This window comes from Podarcis liolepis, assembly GCF_965112155.1.
Source record: "Podarcis liolepis genome assembly, chromosome: 17".
In the NCBI taxonomy this organism is placed as follows: domain Eukaryota; kingdom Metazoa; phylum Chordata; class Lepidosauria; order Squamata; family Lacertidae; genus Podarcis; species Podarcis liolepis.
This window is the reverse complement of record NC_139571.1, coordinates 17059099-17085865: the sequence shown is the minus strand read 5'-3', so window position 1 is coordinate 17085865 and position 26767 is coordinate 17059099. Positions and strand designations below refer to the sequence as shown.

The 26767-nt window shown below is 43.8% G+C and overlaps 1 protein-coding gene across 3 annotated transcripts in view; it reads left to right on the top strand.

The window, feature by feature from the left end:
- ADAMTSL1 (ADAMTS like 1) overlaps positions 1 to 26767 on the top strand; it is a 494294-nt gene that overhangs the window by 380725 nt on the left and 86802 nt on the right. For all 3 annotated transcript variants that reach the window (XM_083482208.1, XM_083482210.1, XM_083482209.1), the window contains 2 exons: positions 7976 to 8277; positions 18188 to 18317. In XM_083482208.1, coding sequence (XP_083338334.1) covers positions 7976 to 8277; positions 18188 to 18317 — 432 coding nt within the window. The remainder of the gene's footprint in view (positions 1 to 7975; positions 8278 to 18187; positions 18318 to 26767) is intronic.

Genomic DNA, 26767 nt, shown 5'->3' with positions numbered 1-26767 from the left:
AAAAGTGAGTGTTATGGTGCAAAAAATACGGTATAAAAGTAGCTGAAAACAATAAATCCACCAGTGAGTAAAACATAGTTATAAACTCCTTATATCCTGTTCCTTGCCATTTTATCACATTGATGTTTGGGAAAGTATAGTCTGTCAAAGAGACCGTTCAGAACTTGGCTAGCCTCATCCTTCCCTTCTTCATGGAGGCCTGATTTCATAGCCCACTACACAACCTGAACACAGTCCACTACACAGTCATCGCGGCTGAAAAAGTCAGGGGCCTATTAGTTTTCATCTGACTTGTTTCGTTGGAGAGTTTGCCGAGTTGGGGGGAGGTTTTTTTCTAAAAGATTTGCAACTCTTGAAAAACACTTTTGTATGTTAACACGATATCCAGCTTTTAACATTTTGCCATAAATAACCTGGTGTGAGCTGTAAAAATAAAATAAAAAAGCAAAAGGGGGGTGGGCAAACTGTAATATCTGGATGCCAGATGGCACTGGCTAAGTGATGGGGCTGATTCAATAAGAAACAAAAGGAAATTCCTGACATGCAACTATTTGAATAGAACCCACAGGGAACAACTTAGCTGCAGAAAGGCCAGTAGTATGCAATCGCCCAGTCATAATTCCTAAATGTTAAGCCACGCTTGCTTAGAGCCAGTCTTTTAGAGGTGAGATTTTCTACCAAAAGGGCTTAAGGAACTAGACAGGTGATGTGTTTTCAGAACTTTTACCTGCATCTTAATGTACTTGATCTGAGCGTTCATTCTACACGGAATTGCTCCAGTAAGTAGCAACATAGCAAAAACATGTATTTATATGTTTGTTTGTTTAAATTAGTATACTGCCATTCATCTGAAGATCAGTTCACAACATAGAAATACAAAATGAAAACACGGAATACATAATAAAACAGAAACAAACCAGTTACACGCCTCCCACAAACACATTTAAACGGCCCTAGAATGTTAATCAGCCAAAAGCTACGGTTATAGAGAAATGTTTTCACCTTGTGCCTAAGGATTTGAAATAAAGGAACCAGAGTGGCTGGGGAATCCCAGTCAGAAGGGCTGAGTAAAAACATATTATTATTATTATTATTATTATTATTATTATTATTATTATTATTTAATTAATTTCACAAACGGGGGCCACTGCAGAAAAGTCCCGTTCTCATGTTGCCACCCTCCAGACCTCAGGATCTGAATCGATTCATATGGGGGGGTCCTTGAGTTATTCCAGTCCTGAACCATTTAAGGCAGGGGTCGGCAAGGTTTACCTTGCCTGGGCCGGTCCACTCCAGCAGAGATCCCTCCATGGGCCGGATTGTGCACGCATGTAAGCACACAGGCCTGTGATTTCCGGTGCCGGCGCCTGCGCAGATGCGATTTCTGGCGCTGCGGAAGCAAGTCACCATGCTGCGCCAGTTTAGCGCAGCACACGGGGACTTGCTGAGTGGGCGGCTCTGTTTGGGGACAACTCGTGGGCCAGTTAAACGACTCCCATGGGCCTTAGGTTGCCGACCCCTGATTTAAGGTTTTATAAGCCAAAACCAGCACTTTGAATTGGGCCAGGAAATTAATTGGCAGCCAGTGCAGTTGGGCTGGGATCAGGGTAATATACTCAAACCGTCTTGCTTTGGTGAGCAGCCTCGCCGCTGAATTCTGTGCCATCTGAAGTTTCTGAGCTGTCTTCAGAGGCAGCCCAAGGTTACCCGAGCATAGACGACAGAAGTTAGGCTATCCCTGTCCAGATAGGGGCACCCAAATAGAAATTATTAGGCCTATGTCAGCCATGGCCATTATTCTCATTGGGCCTGCTCCATGTTAAAATGAGTTGAGTGCAACATAATAATAAATAAATAATATTAGAACAACAAAAAAGCACAAATTGCTTTCAGTTGGAAACACTTTCGAAACTGATTTTTGAGTGCTGCGAAGAATGCGAGCTTTGCTTCAATCAAGAAATGTTAAATGTTGCGAGGAGCCAGTATGCTGGTTCTCAAGAGTGTGGTTTGGAAAGCCCTGGGTCATTTAACTTCTGTTGTGTATTGAGCAGCTCACTTGCTTTTTGCTTGCCGAGGTCCCCAAGCCACCCCAAATAACTCACAGGTAATTTTTGTTTAAGGTTTTTGGCATGATTATTGGCCACAACGTTATTTAAATACACAAATGTGAGTGGTTGTTTAGGCACTGGTTACGACTATCTGTCCCCGTCCAGGGACAGAACTGACTTCCGGATTCCAGTGAAAGCCAATAAGGGAAAACAATATTGGGGAGGAAATGGAGCCAGACACCCAGTCCCTCACCTCTCCCTGCATGCTCCCAGGGGCTTGCACGGCCCAAGCCCTACGCCAGGGATTTGGACAAAAGCATGGCAAGCCCCTGGACAGTGGCATAGCGTGGGTTGTCAGCACCCGGGGCAAGGCAAGTAATTTGCGCCCCCTAACCCGTGGATTTGCGCCCCCTAACCCTAACCCCCAGATGTTGCGCCCGGTGCGGCCGGCCCCCCCTGCACCCCCCACGCTATGCCACTGCCCCTGGATTCCTTTAACGGAATTCCCTTGCAGCAGCAGCATTGGAGGGGTAGGCACTTACCCCTCCACAAACCAATTTGAACCAATGCCTAACCGCAAACCTTACAAGTTGTGACAATTTGCTATGCAGTAGGCAAAAACCAAATGGCACCAGCCAATCAGCCAAATGGACAAAATTCCTACCAGGCCCCTGCCCCAAGGCAGACAACCCCATGACAGGCATAGCAAAGTCAAAGCAAGAAACCCCCCCAGTTCAGGGAGGGTGGGTGAGTGATCTGGTGCATGCAGCAAAAGAGGACACCCAAAGCTGCGTGTCCAGTATTTAAAACCTTTGACCCCACCCCCAAAATGGCAACATCGAAATCTCCCCAGAAACTCAATTCCCCAATCACTGCCTGTGGCCATCCAAACAGATCTGTCCAGCAACAGTGGGGTGGCCTCTTGGACCCCACCACAACACATGCTCTCTGTTAGAGAGAACACACTTAAGCAGTATCTCTCAAACCCAGTTCTTCTTCTTCTCCCTCCTCCTCCTCGACTCGGACATGGGCGACCAGGGTTCAAATTCCCACTCAGCCATGAAGCTCCCTGGGTAACCTCATGCCTGTCCCTAGTTGTGGTGAGGTTACAATGGAGAGGAGTGCTATGAAGACCACCTTGACTTCCTTGGAGGAAAGGCGTGATATGGATGTAATGAATAAGATAACCTTTTTTAAAAAAAATATGGTTCCAACTTCTTTTGTAGGGTTGTGACAAGCATTGGCTCCCAGTATGTTTCCGAGCACAATTCAAAGTGTTGGTGCTGACCTTTAAAGCCCTAAACGGCCTCGGTCCTGTATACCTGAAGGAGCGTCTCCACCCCCATTGTTCAGCCCGGACACTGAGATCCAGTGCCGAGGGCCTTCTGGCAGTTCCCTCATTGCGAGAAGTGAGGTTATAGGGAACCAGACAGAGGGCCTTCTCGGTGGTGGCGCCCACCCTGTGGAATACCCTCCCTTCAGATGTGAAGGAAATAAGCAGCTATCCTATCTTTAAAAGACATCTGAAGGCTGAAGTTTTTAATATTTAATTCTGTACTGTTTTTAACACTTGATTGGGAGCCGCCCAGAGTGGCTGGGGAAACTCAGCCAGATGGGCGGGGTATAAATAATAAATAAATTGTTGTTGTTGTTGTTGTTGTTGTTGTTGTTGTTGTTGTTGTTGTTGTTGTTGTTATAGCAACTCAGGATAACACTCCATGCATCTAATGAAGTAGACTGCAATCGACATAACTTTATCCCATAGTAAACTTGTTGGTCTTCAAGGATGCCCCATGACTTTTTGCTGTGCAAAGGCTCGCATGACTGCCTCTCTGGAAATGGTTACAAGGAGATGATGTATCCTGAAGCCTTTTGAACATTCCATATTTAGATGAAAGAGGAGATGAAAATTGGTTGTTAGAGGTGCCCTGGAGGATCTGAGGCTGTCAGCGAGGATGTTAGTTATGTATATATTGCTTTTGATATTATCTACGAATACTTTTTTCCCTTTAGTTTTTGCACTGCTTTCTGTCGGCCAAAATATCTCTTTGGAGGTGTATTTCCTATGGTTGCAGTCCATTGCGTTTTGAAACAGTTGAGAAAATTCCCTCTCAGCTGCCAGGGCATTGGATCAACTTGTGCGATTTCTTCCCTTTGTCTTTCTCCATTTCTCTTGCCACTGCTCTCTCAAAGCTTTGACTACAAACCACCCCACTTCGCTCTAGAGGATTTTAACAATAAATGAATGTGATTGTTCCATGCCAAAACAAAATGTGGACATTCTCACTGCTAATATCTGTTTAAAATAGTAGGGCCCCGTTACATTGTTGTTTTTATAAACGAGGCGATCTTTATCTCAGGAGCAATATTCCTTAACCGCAAATGTTGAATTTGAAGCATGTTCATTTTTATAAGTTAAAAGAACTCAGACCTTCCTGCCTGAAGGAAGAAGAGTTTGTCAAACGATTGCACAGAGCTTCACATCAAACAGGGGCGTGATTTGGCATTTTATTTTGCAACTTGAGAATTTAATTTTTAATTTTAATTTTAATTAGGGACATTGCTTATTTGTTTGCTTTTGAAAAAAAAGGATTTGTGAACTTATTTGCTAGGCATGGTTTTTTTTCCTTAGCCATGGTCTGGAGATGCATGCATTGTTAACAAAACTGGGTACAGTATATCAGGCAGTTACTCCTCTAGCTGGTAACCCAAGATTACAAGGCAGTTGGGGAGCTTGTGGAAGGAGCAGAAGAAATTGCATGCCCAGGCATCATGACCCTGCAACATGCATGTGCTTGAATGACAACTCGTGACAACATCCTTTGATTCAAATCACACCACAACTTTATTGATTGTAAGGTGTTTGCCTGGCTATCCAGTTCTGGATATAATGAATTTTTGTTGTTGGTTTCTACAGTCCAGGCTACATGCTAGCTTTATAGCTTTGTTCTTTCAAACAAACAAACAAACAAACAAACAAACAAACAAACAATGTGTTGATTTGAGTTTTAATGTGAAAGAATTGAGAATGTGGCAATTAATCTTTCTGCTAATTATCGCGTGCACTTAAATCCAGGGTACCGTCCCAAGCTTCTGTTGGGAAAGCCAAAATGGTTTGTGTGGGAGTGCACATTTCATAGCAATAAATAGCTAACGGTTTGGGTTAATTGAGCATAAGTCATGTAGATCAGGTCTACCAGAGTTGTTCTACCAGCGTTATTCTACCGAAGCATCGGGAGAAGCAATACTGTGGGTTTCAATGCTTCCCACTCACCGCTCCTCAAAAGCTTCCTGCACATAAGATCATAATTGCCTTGCAAATATGTTTCCAAATGCCTCAGGAAGTTCACAAGCAGGGCGTGAATGTGACTGTTGTCCCAAATGTATCCAGCAGCAAAAATGTCATCATCAGCAGCATCACTTTTAATTTGTATGCCATATTTCTGTCTTACAATACCCAAGCTGTTTTACAAGCTGAAGAAACAAAGAATGTACACCTTATAACAATCTAATGCAATACAAAAATGTGATAATAAAACATAGCTTTAAAATAAGCAACCTACATCAAATACAGTAACATTCGACAGTCATTAGAATAGTATAGAATAATAATATCAGCATATAAAAAATCAAACAGAAATCCATTCTTAACAATTACAATAAATACCGTATTTTTTGCTCTAGAAGACTCACTTTTTCCCTCCTAAAAAGTAAGGGGAAATGTGTGTGCATCTTATGGAGCGAATGCAGGCTGCGCAGCTATCCCAGAAGCCAGAACAGCAAGAGGGATTGCTGCTTTCACTGTGCAGCGATCCCTCTTGCTGTTCTGGCTTCTGAGATTCAGAATATTTTTTTCTTGTTTTCTTCCTTCAAAAAGTAGGTGCATCTTGTGGTCTGGTGCGTCTTATAGAGTGAAAAATACGGTAATTTCTAAACTTCAATCAGTAAAACAACGGCAAACCACAGAGCATAAAATAATACAATACAAAATGAGAAGTAGGGACTGGAGGGTGGAGCAAGGCAGGTGGAAGAAGGCCTTGCCTGGTGAAGTCTCTCCCCTCACTCTGCACGCAAGTTGGACCTGAAACAAAATGTCGCAATCCAGAAGAAACACTTTCCAAAATTCAAGCCACCCCATTCCATCCCCTTTCCCCCCACCTGTTTTGCATTTCTGTTCCTAAAAGTCAGTATTCTGTGACTATTCAGTAGGCTTGGTCCTCACTGGGTTCTTTCTTCACCTTAAGTAGTTTTCCTTTTTTTAAAAAAAGTACTTCTGCAAATGGAGTTTTCCCCCCTCCAAGTCTACTGATAATAATTGCATTGTTACAATTATTGTAATAATTATTTGTGGGTGGTGCCGTTGTAGTTGCATAATCAATGGCACTCATAACCTGAATATCAGAAATATATAGGATTATTAGCTCAATGTATGGAACTGCCATTTGATCCAGTTACTATTTCAGTGCTAAGTTCCGTTCTGAGCTAATTCACTGAGATTCAAATAATCAAGACCATGCTAAGCACAGTGATCCTGATTATATTAATTCACAGGATATTAATTCTGTTATTGCTCTAACCCTGTGCAAGTAGTGTTTTGATTTACCGCAACTCTGACTAGTCAAGTGTCGCTCGTTCCAAATAGATGAATAAGCTTGGAATATATCTCTTACAGTTTTGTACTACAGAGTAACTCATAAGCATATATTAAGAATTTATTTCACAGCAAAGTAGCACTATCACCAAACTCAGAAATATGGTTGTTATTAGTAAATGTTGACTTTCTAATGGCAACCTTGTATGTTTTATTGCTCTCAGCTCCACAGGTTCTCTTTATGCCTTTGAAGCAAGTTATTACATAGCATAAACCTACCCTACTAGGCTCATAACTCAAAATGCAAAGTATCTGTTTAGGAAGCAGGAAAAAATATAACTTCCTGATGTTATTTCCTGCTTTTCAGTTATGAATTACTGTGCACAGTGAAATGATTAATAATGAGTAGATTATAGTTTATGCAGCAATTTTCATTCCCTAGAAGAGTTTCCTTACAGGCTATACATTTCTCTTTTCTGCTGTTGCTCCGAGCATGTGGTTTATGCACATCTCCATTATTTCATTTAACAGGGTGTGCTGCATGAACTTAACATGCTTTTTTAATAGTAGAGCCATTTTGCCCTGCATTAATTTGCGGTCATGTTTTTGGTAAGAGGAATCTGTGGAATTATAAAATTATGAAGCTAGACTTTCCTTAAAGTCATCTGGCCCATTTTCTTCGCACTGCGAAGGGACCATCTTTCTTTACTTAAATTGAATCCACTCACAGGATGCTCACACTAAAAAAAGGGGGGTGCAGTTTTCACTGATTCCCCTTTAGCCTGCATGCAGCCTCCTCAAACCTGCCTTCTTCAACAGGAGCTTCCATTGGACCTGAGTCCCTTCCATGAATGGAAGGAGCCCTTTGAACTTCTCAAATAATATTGGTTTCAAGTTACAGTTTTGGCATCTCTGGCAGAGAGGCCCAGACACCTTAGAGTAGGCATAGGCAAACTCGGCCCTCCAGATGTTTTGGGACTACAATTCCCATCATCCCTGACCACCAGTCCTGTTAGCTAGGGATGATGGGAGTTGTAGTCCCAAAACATCTGGAGGGCTGAGTTTGCCTGTGCCTGCCTTAGAGCAAAGGTTTTCAGTCTTTTTGAGTCCACAGCTCCCTTGAGGTGTGGGGAGAGACTTCGTCTGGCAAGGCCTCCTTCCACCTGCCTCGCCCCACCCTCTAGTCTCTGCTTCTTAATTTGTATTGCATTATTTTATGTACTTTGTCTTGTCTGGAGAACTACTGCCTTGCAATCCACCTGGCCACCATTCAAGGTGCCCTGACTGAAAACCACTGTCTTAGGGAGATGATTCCTATGTTTGCTTTTCCTTGTAGGTTTATTCCAGAGACCTGGTCTGCCTGCAGCGTGACCTGTGGGGTCGGAATCCAAGTCCGCTTAGTGAAGTGCCAAGTTCTGCTCTCCTTCTCTCAATCTGTGGCTGATTTACCCATTGATGAATGTGAAGGGCCCAAACCAGCCTCCGAACGAGCTTGTTATGGCGGCCCTTGCAATGGGGAGACCAGCGAATATAGTCCCGAAGAGGCCGATGTGTTTTATGGCGGCTCGCAGGATTTTGACGAACTCCATGACTGGGAGTATGAAGGCTTCACAGAGTGCTCTGAGTCTTGTGCAGGAGGTGAGTTGCATTTTTTTTTCAACTTGTTTGTTTTGCTTGTTTTAAATATTGCCTACCCACAGGCAAAAAATGGATGGGTATTAAGTCATGACTACCTTAAGTGCCTTGGGATGCGGGTGGCACTGTGGTCTAAACCACAGAACCTAGGGCTTGCCAATCAGAAGGTCGGCAGTTCAAATCCCCGCGACAGAGTGAGCTCCCATTGTTCGGTCCCTGCTCCTGCCAACCTAGCAGTTCAAAAGCACATCAAGTGCAAGTAGATAAATAGGTACCACTCTGGTGGGAAGGTAAACAGTGTTTCCATGCGCTGCTCTGGTTCGCCAGAAGCAGCTTAGTCATGCTGGCCACATGACCCGGAAGCTGTACGCCGCCTCCCTCAGCCAATAAAGTGGGATGAGCACAGCAACCCCAGAGTCGTCCACAACTGGACCTAACGGTCAGGGGTCCCTTACGTGCCTCATTGATTATAATCAGACTTAATTTGAACTAACTGCATCCACACTGTACCCGACTCACATTTTGATCTTATTGTGTACTGATTAATCCTTCCCTCTGCCCAAGAGCTATTCTCATTGTTCTACAGCGGTGCCTTGCAAAAACACAACCTTACCCACTAAATTAGTTCTTATCAGATGTGTGGGAAATCTGAAGAGGGGTTTTTGTCCAACCGAGCTTTTCAATTCAGCGGATTAGAGCCGATTTTCACAAGGCACACAGCTGGCTAATGGGAAATGTGGATAAATGTGGCATATAAAGCAACTCCGTCTATCCATCAATAACCCATGAAATGAGCACCTTCTGCACATTTTGGGTACTGTGTGGATGGTCCCACCAGCTCGACTGTGGCAGCCGAAATGTGAGAATCAGACCTCGGTCTTCTGTTTTCTCTGTTTGAAATGGAAGAGTGGCTCTGTGAGGGAACTATCGAAATAAAGTCCAGATGTAATACCATTTTGGATCTAGAAGGTATCAGAATTCACAGCTGGGGTCTTTCATATGACTAATGCAGTAGTCTGGTTGTTTACATTTCCTGCTGACCACTTACATTTGGGCCAGGGAAGCGTTTTTTTAAAGAGCAAGATTAAGTCAGGAAGCATCAGGTGTCATTAGCTCTGCATTGCCTGACTTCTGCTTTGTAAGCAGAGACATGTGGATCCCAAGCGTTGGGCTGTTGCATATGTATTTCTTTACTGAATCTACTGGAGACTCAGCTGGTTTTGATAGCTTTTACTAGCAAATGACATTAGCTTGGATCTCAGTGCAGGGTAAAGGAGAGAGAGAGAAAACATATGGCAAAAATAACCAGCGAAAAGATTGCCTGGAGCTAGTAAGTTTGGCACTTAGGTTAAAAGTTAAGGAGGGTCACCATTTATGCATATTATGAGAATTGTTTAATGTACATGGTGTCTAATCCATTTGGGTCTACTCAGTCATTTTCTGCTAATTGCTTATGAAAATCACGCCCATTAGAAACGTCCCGTTCCTAAAATTCCTTAGCTCCTCTGAAGCTGGGGGTTTTCCACACAGGAATTGTAACAAATGGCTTGCATTTCATGGGTTCTGAGTACCGTATTTTTTCCTCTATAAGACTTACTTTTTCCCTCTTAAAAAGTAGGGGGAAATGTGTGTGCATCTTATGGAGCGAATGCAGGCTGCGCAGCTATCCCAGAAGCCAGAACAGCAAGAGGGATCTCTGCTTTTGCTGCGCAGCAATCCCTCTTGCTGTTCTGGCTTCTGAGATTCAGAATATTTTTTTTCTTGTTCTCCTCCTCCAAAAACTAGGTGCGTCTTATGGTCTGGTGTGCGTCTTATAGAACGAAAAATGCAGTAACTTGTGCATGATAGAAAAAGAACATTTTTATCACAAAGTGAATAATGTTTCATAATTATTCACTCCTTCCTTTGGTTATCCCACTTCCTGTACCCTATCAGACCAAAACATCGCTTTCCCTTACTACCTCATTCTCGGGTAAATATAGGGAAGTGGGTTTAAAAATGACACAGAAAGCATTTATCTCTGCAGCATCGCTCAAATCTGACGCATACACAGTTTACATAGCATAGGGTTGCCATATTTCAAAAAGTAAAAATCCAGACACAAACTTTGTTGAGCCTTTGTGGGGGGCAAAGTTCTTGAGCCATCCCCTCCCCCAAAAGTTGTTGCACCAAAAACTAGACTTTCTACCTGGGTTGCCATGTGTCTGGGTTTTCCTGGACATTTCAGCTATTTCCTCCCAGACACTGTTTCCGAAGGCTGTATTCCGGCTGGGTCTGGGAAATTCTGGACGTATGGCAACCCTAATTTACAGAGCTCTGAAGGCAGGTCAACATGCTTTCTTGAATCCAGAAGAAGCCCCAGGTGTAGTCTTTCGTGCCAAACCCAGGTCAAAACTCAAAGTGGAATGAGTACAGGCATGGAATGAGTGCATGCCTAGAGATGGACCATTAGGTAGCTGGAGAATCATCATCATCATTTTTTATTTGTATGCCACCTTTCCATGGAAGTGAGAGCTGAACCATAAAGAAGGCTGATCGCAGAAGAATTGATGCTTTTGAATTATGGTGCTGGAGGAGACTCTTGAGAGTCCCATGGACTGCAAGAAGATCAAACCTATCCATTCTTAAGGCAATCAGCCCTGAGTGCTACTGGAAGGACAGATTGTGAAGCTGAGGCTCCAATACTTTAGCCACCTCATGAGAAGAGAAGACTCCCTGGAAAAGACCCTGAAGTTGGGAAAGATGGAGGGCAAAAGGAGAAGGGGACGACAGAGGTCGAGATGGTTGGACAGTGTTCTTAAAGCTACCAGCATGAGTTTGACCAAACTGCAGGAGGCAGTGGAAGACAGGAGTGCCTGGTGTGCTCTGGTCCATGGGGTCATGAAGAGTCGGACACGACTAAATGACTAAACAACAACAACATGCCACCTTTCCACAGTTAAAAAAACAGTGCTCAAGTTGGCTTACAGCATAACAAGATTTACATCATTCCAAAAGTCATAAACAATAAATAAACCACATCAAAAAAATACACAACCAAATGGGAAACAATTTCCACATAAATCTAAATTTAAAACTAAGAATACAGCATTAATATCACAGTTTAAAATCACATAGGTAAAAAATAACAGCAATTTAAACAAAAAGAACTAAACTAAACTAAACTAAACGGAGCCCTCTCTGTCCAGCAGCAGCGGCGGCAGCAGTCCTTTATAGAGCCCATCAGGCCCCACCCTGGGCCAGGTGGTGAGTGGCAGGATTGGGGCCCTCAGGTGCTGAGCAGGGGCGTCCTCCTGGGTCTATCACAGTCAATTTTGCACCAGAGGTTATGAGGGCTGGAAGCCCCATTCCCATTTAGGAAAGAGGCTGCACCATGATCTCCTTGGCACCCACTGCCACCTGCCGAGCCACGCATTGATTCCCGGACTCTCCATGGGCTGGATCCAGAAGGCAATTGGGCTGAATCCAGCCCCCGGACCTTAGTTTGCCGACCCATGGTTTAGGGCTTCAAAGTGTTTGTCAGGTGTGCTTGCAGGAGCCAGGCCCTGTGACCAATAGGACCTTGGGGCCTTCCTAAGTTTGTTCTGAAGAGGCAAGGCGCAGGCGCACAGGTGAGGCAGATTGGTAACTCACAGCACCTGGTGGCAAGAGCCAGGAAGGGATATAAGGTCAGCATTTCCCTTCGGCTCTTTGCCACAGCAACACACTCCCTGCCTTGCTGTGTTTGGCTTCTTGCTGCCTGATCCTTGAACCTCAGCTTTGTGATTCCTTGCTTCCTGACACTCAGACTCTTGGCTTCTTGACTCCCGGCTCTCTGACCCTCGGATTCTTGGCTCCTGACTTCTGGCTTCTGGACCCCCATTCCTGCTCCCACTCCGCCATCTTGCCCCCGGTCCTGACATCTCCAGCAGGACTTTGATCGCCCATGAACCAGACCATGACAGTGTTGGTGCTTGGAAATGTACTGTGAGTCAATGTAGGTCTTTCAGGACCGGTGTTACATGGTCCCGGCAGCAACTCCTAATCACCAGTCTAGCTGCTGGTTTTTTTGCTTTAGCTTAGAAAAGTGAGGGCATCTTTTAAAATAAGATAGCCAGTTAAAATAGAGAGCTTCATCATTGGCTGTCAACCATCTCATCAAGCAGATGTGCTGCTTCTGACATGCACTGATTGAAAAAGAAATGTTTTTCCTCTTGTTCCTGACCCCAGTCCACATTTGTTCTGAACTGGGAAGCAGTTGTGCTTGCCGCACACCGCTTTGGGGAGGCCCATAACACACACTGTGAGAACCGCGGGCTCTACATTGCAGCAGTCCTACTCCATATCAAAGTGCAGTGGTTTGTAGGAAATAAAGACCTTTGTATGGCAACCACTTGTTTCCATGAGTTAAATTCACATCCAGCACTCGGTCTGCTGAACAGCATTGCCACAGAGAACTTGGGAGCGGCATCTCTTGTTACATTTATTGTACCTGATAATATGTGGCTGTAGCAGGAACCATTTCTTTGATCCATTCAATGCCATCTGATTGTTTTGCGAAATGACTGGCATTCAGAATGTTTTGGGGGGAAACGTTTTCTGTTAAGCAAATTAAAATGGAATAAATAGGTTCCAAATAATCATTTTGTTTCCACAGTTGCATGACAGATCAAGTTAATTTTATTGTTCTTGTGCTCTCTGGAGATGAAATTTGATTCATGTAGAAGTAGCCCTTCACCCTCGAAGGAGTAGCAGCCAGAAGGAACCAGTTAACAATTTAGTCTTCATGAAGTGGCTGCGTCTTCCACTGCTGTCATCAAGTATCATGTAACAATTATGCTATTCTGGTAGATATAAACACAGCAAATCCTATTTGATGGTATATTGAAAGTGAACTGAAAGCTACTTAGATTCATGTCCTCCCCTTGCTCCGTGTAGCAGTTTAATTTCCCAGCCATAAACTTCAGGGATTTTCAAGGAAAAACAAACCCAGCTTCATTATGTTAAAATTGTGAGCAATAATTTTTAAAACTCGAGCCTCAAATACCCTGGAAAGTGGAAAGCCCAGGACTTTTCTGCGTCCCATTTTGAGCAGCTTATTTTCTCATTAGAAAGGAATGTACAGCTTCTTCGTTATATGTATTTTCCAGTTTTTGAATTCATCTGTGTTGGAAACAGCAAGATCTAATCCTAAAATTCCAAGAGGGACAAATCACTATCATGCTACTTGGTTCTGTGCTGCATCTCGAATGTTTTACTAGCTATTGAAAAATGTCTGAAACATAAGCAAATGTTTTTTTTAGAATGGAAATGCACCGTTGCCATTTCATATAGGAGGTCCCCACCTTTACTTATCTATCTCTTCCTGCCACTTTCTAGTTTTGTCTGAGGACAAGGGAGAATATGGGCTCACCTATCATTTCTAAAACTGCATAAAGGAGCACATAGTTCAGAGCAGTGCTTTCTGCCAGAGAATGGTCTGAGGTCACAGGATACTACAAAAAAAAACACCTGTCTTCCTCTTGAAATGAATGGACACAATAGTTCATTGGTTTAGTTCTGACTTAGTTCTGACTTCATTATGAATTCACAAGGAAGTCTGCTTGAAAACGTTCGTAACTACGGCAGACTGGAGTTGCTAAGGAGGTTTTCGCATGCTGTGATGGGTGAATAGTGATCTGAAACTTCCATTTTCTAACCACTTGGAAGTTTACAGTACAAAAAGGTCACTTCCGAGCTAGGGAGGAGGTGGGGATATGGGCTTCACGCCCCTCCCCCCACACGCGGGGGCTGGCTTTCAGGGGAATCCTCGGACATGTCATCCCCCTGGCCAGCCAATCGGCTGGCCCGGGAGGCATGGCCTGCCTAATTTAGGACTGGTGCGGCCGAGGATCCCTCTTTCCTGCACCTCAGCTGACCAGGTTTTTTGGGGGGGCGTGGCCTTGTCCTAAGCCTATGGAGGTGTGGGCCCCCGGCACACCCCCAAGCAGTGGCCCCGGGGGAGCGCCTAGTTGATGTGCATCAGTGGGACTTCCCCTACTGGTGGTTAACCCTTACCAGTCTTCAAGCAAGCAGGCTGAAGCCGGATAGTCAGTTAGGACCAATGCCTAAGCCAATACCACTCAATTCCTGTAATCAATAAAGTTGTGGCCTAAATTCTCGTGTCTCGTGTCTTTATTTCTGAGCGGGGAGGCGGGAACTCGCCACGCAACACAAAAATGTGTAACACAATGACAAACGAGACAATAACCTCATCACCATGGGCTTCAGCCCGTCACTGTGAACTTGTTAGGAAGACTGCTGCTTTAATAATAGCATCTCCCATTATTACCACACCTTTGAGTGTATCCTCACCGTATCTTGTTCTTCACTCTCATAGACCTTACCGCCCGCAGTAAGCCTGTGCAAAAAACCACCCTGGGTTTTCTCCAGTGCTGCCTCTAACCCTTCCCCACACTTGTGCTTTCCAGAGCTTTCGGCTGCAACTCCCATCACTCCTGACCATTGACCATACTGGCTGGGGCTGATGGGAGTTGTAGTCTACAGGGCACACATTAAAATATTAGAGATAAGAGAAATTATGTTTATTAAAAAAAGTGTTTCGTCTTTGCAAGCATGTGTCTGTTTCATTCACACTTTATAATTTTAAGCGTATATCTAGTAATCACATATCCTTCTGTGAACTGCCCTGAGATTTTTGGATGAAGGGCGGTATACAAATAATAATAATAATAATAATAATAATAATAATAATAATAATAATTAATAATAATTCTTTAAGGAGGAAAGTCCTCTATCTGAAAGCATCCTTATTCTGAAGAAGGGCTTTCTGGGCCAAATCCTAAGAAGGGAGAGTGGTGACCTTCAAATTGCCCATCAACCTTTAGTTTCTAGACAGCAAGCACAACGGTCATGTGTTCACATCATGACCAGCTATAGTTGATTTATGTTTAGCATATGCATATGTGGAGCTGGACAAGTGGATTGGCAAGGCAGCTGCAGCAATGGCTCACCTCTCCGAAAGGGTCTGCTGGAGGAGGAGCAGAAAGCTCCCACTTCCTGGATCTGCTACCGAGGATTCGGACGCATGAAGCCATGTTCTGTACCCTGTAAATTTGTATGTAAATAAAGACTGTAAATATATCTGTGAGTGAACAGAGGTATTCCTTGAGAAAGGCTTCCAGACCCATCACACCCGGCTTCAACAAAACATGTCTCTCCTGTATTAGTCTCTACAGCCACAGCAGGCACCACTACCTTCCAACAGCTTGACCTAGGCACATTCCTCCATTGTCTCACGAAACAGACAGGTGCCAATATGCATATTTCATGCAAATGGTTGTTCTATTTTGCCCTTCCTATTGGAGCTGCATTTCCTCCTAGGTGTCAGTTTGTTGGCGGTCACCACAGAAAGACACCTAAAAATGTAGTGCATGGAGTGCCCTGAAGCTCGGATCTCATTCTGCTTCTAGTCCCTTGCACCTGTCCCTGGCCGTTTATTGTGGAAGACTAGAATTTTTTGCATTGCCCATGAATACCTGCCCATGTTTGCGGGCCAACATTGCAGCTCAGAGTGAGGTGCTGGTGGTGCAACGGTGCGATAGTGCTTTGCATTATCCGGCGAGCGGCCCGTAGGGAATAAAACCAGGCAAGGGCTGCTGGTGCTCACAGCTCTGTGACTCTGATGAAAAGCAAAGGAGCGTTTTGAAGAGCAGTGCTTTGATTCTGCACTATAAAAAGAGGCGGTGTGTTTCTTTTTAAGCTTTGGCGTTGAAAACAAAAATAAATCAAGGCATTGTAGCTTCCATGCATGTGGCAGTGTTGTTTTTGCTCATTCAGCATGGCTTCTCAGGCTTGCCTGATGCTTTTGTAAATATGCTGTCATCTTCAAAAGAGTTTGGTACTTTGGTGGGTGAACCTCTACATTGCTGCTGCTTTTACTGTTGTGGTGGAGGTGATGCCAAAGGTTTCTCCTAAGCTAAACATTGCCATCCCATAAAGCCTTGTACTCACAACTGGATGACCCCTGAATTACCCAGAGACAGTCTAGCCACATGGGCGAAGGCGGCCCATTCGCCTCGCACCACAGAGAAAACAATGCTTTGCATCTGGTTTCCTGGGGCCTGGGGCAGGCTACTTTATGTCAACACACCGAGAGCAACACTGGAAACATATTAGAGGGCTGCAGTTAATTTGCATATTTTAGCTTCACTTAATTAACATATCTGGCCCAGCATTTGTGTGTGCTTTGTGGATGCCAAGACATAGGCAACGGATGCATTACACTTGTCATGGCCTTTTTCTGGCATTGCTTATGCAAATGTGCGGGAAATCTCAACATGTGCTGCAAAACCCGTTTGGGAATGGGGCAGAATGATAGTTTGGGGATTTTTAACCTGCCCTGAGTTCTGAGATATAACTGCACTGTCAGTAGCTTTTAAGAACTGTATACAGAACCACACTAGCTGGAAATATCCATCTATCTGTCTATCATCTATCTATCATCTATATCTCCTATGGAAAGGGCTGTATAATAATAGTTAGGAAGTGTCCTCTCTCCATCTCTCTCTCTCTCTCTCTCTCTCTCACACACACACACACACACACACACTCACACACACACACACACACACACACACACCTCACAATATTCATGTTTGCAGGGTGTGGTAAACCTTCCTTTCCCATGTCCTGTGGCTCTGATGAGAAGTTCCCCCACCATAAAAATTAAATAACATAGCTGCTCGCTGCAGAATGAAAGTACCAGGTTTGGCCCTAAGACTGCAATCCTATGTCTGGTTATCTGAAGGGAAACCCTATTGAACTCAGTTGTGAAGACAGGTACAGGGTTGTACTGTGAATTTAATTTTTGTAAATAGGATTTTAAAAAACTTATTCTTTTTTTGCATTGGTCTTATAGTTGTAGCTGGAATGTAACAACATTGTTAGGAGATATTAATCCCTGAGCCATTTCAGTTCCATTTAACTTGGTGGAGCAAAGTTCCGCTTACACCTGCATTTACTGGACCTTTCCCGGTGTTTGACAATAGACTTATTGGCTGAAAGTTCAATGGCAGCTTTTTATCACCCTTTTTAAAGATTGGAATTTCATTTTTGTTGTCGAAATACACTGCAGACGTCTGATCTCCCTAGAGACCAAGAGATGTGACGACTGACTGCTCTGCCTCCTTTCTTTTAGCAAATGTTTTGTGCCGCTGAGGAAGTGGAAATTCTGTATTGATTTGTTTTGGATGTTTGTATGTGATGCCAATAAAAGGTTTTGATGATGATTTACTGGACCTTAGTTTGTGCAGATAGGCTTAGAACCTGAATTCCCAATACCTGCACCTTATTCCAGGTGTTCTGAGAACAGGGCCATGCTGCTGTCGGTGTCGCCTGGTGCATAGACCATTTGCTCCATAGCTAGAAACTTCAAAAAGGGTGGGCACTCAACTTTCAGCGGCAGGAGGCAATGGTTCCATAGCTGTGTTTCTTTGCAGAAAGAATGAACCGAGTAAACCAAGAACTGTAATGTGAATAGATTGAGATGTTTTCTTAATCAGAAAAGAATTCGAAAGCTGTGGGGGTTGTTTTGTTTTTTTATTTGCCGCTTGCCAGTGAAGAAATTCCAGTTCCTTTGCAACCCTAATACAGGTACAGGATGTAACAAGGAACAGATCTCCCAACATCTGACACTATGCTTTCCCTTCCTGTTCCATGGGTGGCAGCATGGTGTGATCCTGCCCTGTCGACAGCAAGGAGTATCAGATTCATCTCCCGGAGGCAATGAACTCCACAACAACTCAGAAGGACCCCTGCCGATGCCATGTCCGCACTTTCCTCTCCTGGCGCTGACTGTGATTTTTCCGCCCTGATTCTGTTACATTAAATTTTATTTTGACGTAATTGTGTGTGTGTGTCTGTGTGTTTGCAGGTGTTCAAGAGGCAGTAGTGGCTTGCCTGAATAAACAGACAAGAGAGTTTGCCGATGAAAATCTATGCGTGAGCAGCCAGCGTCCCCCGCAGTTGCTGAAAGCTTGTAACCTGGAGCCTTGCCCCCCAAGGTAGGCTGTTCTTTGCTCTTTTCTTCAGTTAGGCATATAGAAGTCACAGAATCATAATGTCTCAGAATTGCAGAGTTGGAAGGGACCCCTGAGGTCATCTCTTCCAACCCCCTGCAATGCAGGAATCTTTTTTGCCCAACGTGGAGCTTGAACCCACAACCCTCTGCCAACTGAGCTAGCCAGTCACTATATAGAAGAAGAAGAACTGTTGGCCTACAGTGTCCCGAAACTAAATTTTCGCTATACCAAATAGTATTTGAGGTGGGCCACTGAATCTAGCAAAATTGGGACAACATATGCTGGGATATGGGACGAGGGTGGCGCTGTGGGTTAAACCACAGAGCCTAGGACTTGCCGATCAGAAAGTCGGCAGTTCAAATCCCCGCGACGGGGTGAGCTCCCATTGCTCAGTCCCTGCTCCTGCCAACCTAGCAGCTCAAAAGCATGTCAAAGTGCAAGTAGATAAATAGATACCACTCTGGCGGGAAGGTAAACGGTGTTTCTGTGTGCTGCTCTGGTTCGCCAGTCATGCTGGCCACATGACCCGGAAGCTGTACGCCGGCTCCCTTGGCCAATAAAGTGAGATGAGCGCCGCAACCCCAGAGTCGGCCACGACTGGACCTAATGGTCAGGGGTCCCTTTATGCTGGCATATATCACTGATTTATGATTGAATTGTTTCGCCTGAATCTATTCAGGGTTGTTAGTATGTAGGTAGCTGGAGGCTCAGAAATTCCATCGAATTTAGGGTGGATTCCAAAGCAAGCCCTCTCATCTATTTCCTCGCCAGAGGCCTCACTCGTTTTCCTGCCTGCCCATCTGCCTGTGCCTTAAACGCTGTAGGCTTGCAGAGGAGGCTGCCTTATACTGAGTAAGATCATTGGTCAATGTAGCTCAGTATCATCAACACTGTCTAGCAATGGCCCTACAAGATTTCAGACACAGTTCTCTCCCAGCCCTAAGTTAGCCAGCAAACATTGCAGCCAAGTGTACATTTGAGCCAGGGGCTGCATACATAACATACATTTAAAGCACTCACCCACACCTAGATAATCCTGGGAACTATAGTTCAATGAAGCTTGCTGGAAAGGATAGCTTTGTGGGGAGCAAGTTACAGTTCCCAGGATTTGCCGAGAATGTTTTCCTTTCCTACCAAGTGCTCAGCCTTGGTATCTTCAGTACCATATTGGCTGGTCTCCCCAGCTGAGAAGGAAAGTGGGAAGAAATAGGAGCAAGGAAAACAGCCCTGCTTTTACTTGCTCTGTCCTTTTTTCGGGTTCTTTTTGAAACAGAGAACATTTGAGTGTGAGAACTCGGAGGCCTGCTTAATACAGAACACTTGCAGAATTAAATATATTTAAACATAAGAGCGTTATGCAGGTGTCGGCTTCAACTTTTGCTGAGACATTGGTTCAGCAATCAGATTTTCATCTTCTGTGATCCCTTAAATGTGCCGCAGCAAAATTGGATCAATAGATATTCAATAGCAAACCAACTAGTGTGTCTCCCTTTTGAGACCACTGTGACATGTGGAGGAGGGGTGCGCTTATGAAAATACACAGGAACCACAGTTTTCTGAAGCTCTTGGACATTTTCCCAACACATACCTCCCTTCCACATATCATTATTATTTTCTGCTGCAAAGTCCACATAGTGTGTGAAATTGTCCACACGTGAAAAGTTCGCACAAGTGTTTGGTTTTTTAAAAAATTCAGACATTTGCTGGGTGAGGGATGCATCTGATTCTCATGTTGCCACATGGATATCTTTCGGCCATATATCTACTAATGCTGCATTTCCTGCAAGTCAGGAGTAAACTATAGAATCATAGTTTCCTTGCCCTAGAAATGAGGCAACGAATGTTCTGATCCAGTGTCTTACAAGCTGCAATTCAAGGAACTCTGGGATTTCTTCAAGTTTCCCTAGAAGCAAATGTTGTTGGGTGCCTTCTAGGCTCACATTAATTTAGTGCACACCTCTGAACCCCAGAATCCTGTGCACAGTACTGGCATATGCTCAGAGGTCCCTTTGCAGATGCATCAGTGCAGAGAGGATTACCTGTAGGCAGGCAACAGACAAATCCCCTTCCCCTTGAGATAGGATATTCTCTTTCTGAAGCATCTCTGGCAGATGACTTCATAAGCTAAAGCATGCCATCAATGAAACTGAAACAATTTCCCTCTTCAACAGAAGAGGAATTTGTACTGACCAGAAACATATTATTCCACTCGCTTGGATTTTCGAAGCACTCTAAGGGGGTACTTTGGTGAGTTCATACCCTAGGAGGGTTACACCAAGGAAAGTTGCAACTGGGTTTGGGACCGCCAGTGGTAATTCCAGCTCTGCCTGTACTTTTGGTGGGTGGGAGAGGGAAGTCAATGGCAGCAGAAGATAAGGCTGTTCTAGTCTAGGATACCCATCACCATCCTAGCATGGCAGATCAGGGATTTCAGTTGCACCCTTAAAAGATTTTTAGACAAAATAAAAAAATTCCTTCTAGTAGCACCTTAAAGACCAACTAAGTTAGTTCTTGGTATGAGCTTTCGTGTGCATGCACACTTCTTCAGATACACTGAAACAGAAGTTGCCAGATCCTTCTATATAGTGAGAAGGTGGGGAGGGGTATTACTCAGAAGGGTGGTGGGAATGGGAGATTGGCAGATAGCTGAGATGAGCCTGTTGACGACTCTTAACGACTGCAATAGGTCTTACAGGAAAAGGCAAGGGGTGAGAAGGTGAGAAATGGCTTAGTCATGTATAATGAGATAAGAATCCAATGTCTTTGTTCAAACCAGGTCTCTCCATGGTTTTAAGTTTGGTAATGATTTTTAGAGTTTTTTGTGGTGTCCATGCAACTTAACCAGCACTGCCATTTGAAATAAGAGATGTCTCTTGAATCTTTATAGTTCTGTAAAAAGGTGCATTAACTTAATATAAGCAGCATTTGACACCTTTCTTAAATGCATGGCTTATAACATAATCTTGTTTCTTGACAACCGTGAAGGCATGAGTAGTCTTTGGAAAGACAGGGAGTGCTACCAAGTGCATGAAAGATTTCCACGGTGGGTGTTATGAATTATATTTTTTTGAAATATCCCCCCTGCATCTTTGGTCAGCATGTGCTAAAAAGATTTGGGTGGGTGGGTGAGTAGGAGGAAAGAGGAGCAGGCAATGAAAGCCAGATGGATGAAAATGAAGGAAATTCCAGTCAATTTCTGCCGCTTTGTTCTTAACATACTTTCAGAACTAAACGTTTATTCCTGTGCAAATAACTGAATAGCAGAGAACAGACACACACGGGGGGAAACAGCTCACAAAGTTCCAGGAACAGCAAAAATGGGGGAAAGGAAAGATTTCCCTTCTGTACACAGCTCTTTCTCAAACTTTATGGTTCTTCTGAGAACAGGGAGAAAGAGTCTGCAACAGCAGTTTGATAATTCCAGGACAGGACTGATAAATCTCAGAACTCTGACAAGGTCAACCCCAGAGTAGTAAACACCTGACCTCCTCCATTATAAGACTGATTTGTGCTGGGGAACATCAGTTCCTTATTTTTTGTGGTTCTGGTTGCTTGTGTCTGCAGAATTGAGACTTTCCCCCATTCTCCTCTGATTTATCAAGAGAAAGCTATAAGAAAACATGGACTATTTATCAAGTATTTTCTCTTAACAGTTGGCTAATAGACACAGAATTATGTACATAAATATGAAGCCAGTGGTGACTGGTGCCGACTGGAACTGGGAGGGCAGAGAACCAGCATTAGTTGGAACCAGAGCCAATGAGAAGCAGAGCCGCCCCACCCTCACCTCGGCTGGTTGCAAGTAAAATGGCAGGTGTCCTATTCCATCATCATCATCATTTTATTATTTATACTCCGCCCACCTGACTGGGTTGCCTCAGCCACACTGGGCAGCTTCCAACATATATAAAAACATAATAAAACATTCAGGTAGGTAGGTAGCTGTGTTGGTCTGATGCAGTCGAAATAAATTTAAAAAATTAAAAATTGTTCAGTAGCACCTTAGAGACCAACCACGTTTGTTCTGGGTATAAGCTTTCATGTGCATGGTATCTGAAGAAGTGTGCATGCACACGAAAGCTCATACCCAGAACAAACTTAGTTGGTCTTTAAGGTGCTACTGGACAATTTTTTTTATTTATCATAAAACATTAAACATTTTTAAAAAAACTTCCCCATACAGGGCTACCTTCAGATGTCTTCTAAAGCTTGTATAGTTACTTATCTCCTTATCTCGGGGGTCGCATAACTCTATACCCTCCAACATTTCTCTGATCAAAATAGGGACGTCCTAAGGAAAAGCAGGACATTCTGGGATCAAAGCAGAAACCAGGTTGGTTTCTGTAAATCTGGGGCTATCCCTGAGAAATAGGGGCACATGGAGCGTCTGAGGTTGGCTTGACAGTGCCTCATTCTCCCTTGCCATTCTGCAGGCACTGGCCTTGTCCTCCCCCCCAAAATAAATAAATAAATATGGATGATACAGACTCATGTCTTAAGATATGTTCAAACACACAGGTACAGAGACAAATGAAGTTTGCACACATCTTGTGTGGATTTACTGGCCTAATACAATTTTTTACCTGAGGTAGAGCAACAGAAGGCATTCCTCCTCGTGGTTCCAGATTTATGCAACTAAAAGAGGGGAGAAAGGAGCTTTGGAAAGCGAATTAGAACAACAGAAGGCAAGACCTCTGGTAATTCTGGACACAGAAGTCGCTCAAAGTTTCCCCTTTAAATCAGGACACACAGAGCTGGCATGAGCAGGAACGTGTTAGAAAGCCCTTCTGAGGAGTCACCGTAAGGATCAGCTGGAAACCTTAGGCTGAGGCTTTCCCTGTGGGGCTGGAAGGAGTGTGGGTGGGTGGGTGTGAAATCCTGTAGCATCAAATGCCAAAATAGCTTTCCCCCCTCCTTACCCCCTGCTTGCTTCCTCTCTGTGGTGGAACGAAAATAATGAGGTGTTGGAAGAGACAAATGCTGTTTTGTTAACCTTAATGCCTGCAAAAAAAAATAAAATCAAAATTGTACGTCAAGGGTGTCATACCATTATTAGGCTGAAAAGGGATACCTTTTGGGGGGAGACCTGTTTTAGTTTAACTACATATGAATCATACCTTTCATCAACAAGCTCAGGAATGTACATGTTTGCTTGCATTGTACACATCCTCTCAATAAACTTGTGAGGTACATTAGTTTGTCACGTGGTAAGGGCCTTCCACCCACACCAAGATTACCAGCTGTGAATATCCACTACACCCCACTGATCACAGTAGAGCTGATAGTGGAACAAATAATTTTATTTGCAATTATGCAAAATATGTACAATATTGAATATTTCTTAAACAATGAGTCCTGGGTGGCATACACACCCTACATCCCATTTTTTATCCTCTCAACAACTCTGTGAGGGAGGTTAGGCTGAGAAACAGTGACCGGCCCAAGGTCACGCAGTGAGCTTCATGGCTAAGTCAGGATTTGAATTCAGGGTCCCCGGCTCCTAGTGTGGCCCTCTGACCCATAATCCACAGTTGCTTCCCTTTTTATGTAGGAGTTCCAGCCCTCTTAATTTAAAGTCATTCACAGTTAAGCACCTGTCCATTGTAGCTCTATAATCTCAAACACAGTTTTTGCTGTATTGTAATTCTGTTACTTTTAGATCATAAGTGATTGTTGTTTAGTTGTTTAGTCGTGTCCGACATCTCGTGACCCCATGGACCAGAGCACGCCAGGCACTCCTGTCTTCCACTGCCTCCCGCAGTTTGGTCAAACTCATGTTCGTAGCTTCGAGAACACTATCCAACCATCTCGTCCTCTGTCATCCCCTTCTCCTTGTGCCCTCCATCTTTCCAACCTCAGTGTCCAGGCTGAACAATGGGAATGGAGAAGCTCCTTCATAGTGTTACACCCTAATTTGTTTGTGCTCTTGCTCTGCTGTCTCCACCATCTGAAGTCAGGTGGGCATGGAGAGAGTGTTCAGCGTAGGCTTAGCTGTGGGCAGGTATTGTTTGTGGTGCTGAGATGTGCTGAATGAGCCAAGTGGAAAAACCCTCCCCAGCAAACACTCACGTCTTCTTCTAGCCTGTGTCCGGTTGGATTTGATTTTAAATAAATGTTTAAAATATATATGCTAAAAAGTCACTCCAGCTATATTACCCAGATTTGTACATGTAGATGTTTTAATCTTCACTGGATTTGGTGCGTGTTAAATTCCTCGTCAATGTGTTCACAAAATATTGGAGCACATCTGTAAATGATTTATTATAGGAATGACTTCTAGGCACTCTTTTTTCTTCTCGCTTCAAAAGGCATCATATCGCTCATCTTTGTTGATGATCCTTGTGCACACAGGTACCTGTCTGGTGATAAACTTGTAGTGCTGAGGCATGAAGAAAACGTTGTGTTTTCCTTACAGTGTAATTTGACTTCATCCCCCTCCACCCGCTTCTCCCTCTTTGATTGGCAGCATGTATGATCACGAGTTGAAAGCCAAACTAAGAACTATACAGTGACCAATTTTCCTTCATTTTACTTGTCTTGGAACGGATGGTTTTCTTGTCCCCGCACCTTGCTTCAATCTGTCTCTGTTTCCTAATGCCCTTTCTAAAGAGAACCTAATACTCACTGCCACCTAATATTTTCAAATATTTGGAAGGCTGTCTCCCCTCCATATATTCTACCTCTACCTCTTATTCTTTGTTTCCTCTTTAAATATGTTCTCAGTTTCCCCGAGTATAAATTTACTCTCTTGGCAGAAGGAATTTGTTCTTCTGAACACAAAAGGAAATATTTTTCTGCCAGTGCTGAAGAAGTGGGGGGGGGACACTTTTTGCAAAACCAAGCCAATAATAAAATCAGTTTTAAAAGTCTGGGTATATCCTGAAACAGTGATAGTCTTTATTCATTTGAATCTGGTTTCAGCATTCTGCAAGCCGTCTTGAACAGTCTCGCAACTGAGTAATCTTGCTATGAACAATGCTTGGTTTGTGTTAAAATGATTACTCTTTAATAAGAATAATTATATTATTTATACCTCACCCATCTGGCTAGGTTTCCCCAGCCACTCTGGGTGGCTTACAACGTATCTAAAAACATCAGTCCCTAAAAAACCTTCTCTAAACAGGGCTGCCTTCAGATGTCTTCTAAAAGTCTCTGATTATTTCCTTGACATCTGATGGGAGGGTATTCCACAGGGCAGGGGCCACTACCGAGAAGGCCCTCTGCCTGGTTCCCTGTAACTTTGCTTCTCGCGGTGAGGGAGCCACCAGAAGACCCTCGGAGGAGGACCTCAGTGTCTGGGCTGAACGATGGGGGTGGAGACGCTCCTTCAAGCATACAGAGTGGAGGCCATTTAGGGCTTTCAAGGTCAGCATCAACACTTTGAATTGTGCTCGGAAACGTACTGGGAGCCAATGACTATCCTTTAGGATCGGTGTTATATGGTCCCAGCGGCCGCTCCCAGTCACTCCCATGCAAGATGCAGAAAGTAAGTCACGAATAGCAGACTCACAAAAGAGCACTTAAGAATCTCAACCTCGCCACCCAGCTACTGCTGACACAGTCACAGTGTTTAATCTCCTACATCCACATGGAAAGATTGGGGACAGTGGATTGCCTCTGGATCCGATGTGCAGGTACAACACTACACAGGAATCAGAAGGGGTATAGGGGAACCCGGAAGTAAGCCCCACTGAGTTTGTGGAGAGTTAGGCCTCCTCCAAACAATCTGTTTATTCTGCATTCATCCTGATTTGCTTGCAGAAAGCTTATGCAGTAGTTAGACTATGCCTGGTCTTTTTTTTAGCATTCATTCTGATATGTCTATGAGTCAGTTATATGAAAATGAGCATTCATCCTGATTTGCTTGTGCAATGTTAACACATCTTCACACTAGTCGTCCATTGATCTCTCACTTTCCAATTTCTCACTCTCCATCATGTCAAATGGGAAAGGTCCAGCTGGTGTTGTTTTTTTTTAGTGGATTGGTTTCACCAAGGCAACAGGGTGCTTTAATTCACTTTGAACTCACAAACCAAAAGTTATGATATGCACTTGAACACACCCACAACCACACCTGCCCTGCAAAATACTAATAACCTGGAGGCACTGATGGGGAAATTCCTTAGATATTAGTCCAGATTTTGGTGCATACAAACCAAAGGTTGTATTCTACTAACTCCTGCTTAGAGCAAACCCATTGTAATTTAAGAACCTAAGTTGGCCATGTGCATTAACTTTAATGGGTCTGTTCTGAGTAGGACTAGTACTGAAGACCACCCCAAAGTTATAAATGCAATATCTACAGGGAAAGGGTGGACATCTTCTCTGCTCTCCAAATTACTTACTTCTCCCTGCTTTTTGCCTTTCCATCCACTCTAGAGCATCACTTCCCTTCCTTATATGTAATATACAGAGCATCGCTTATTTATGTG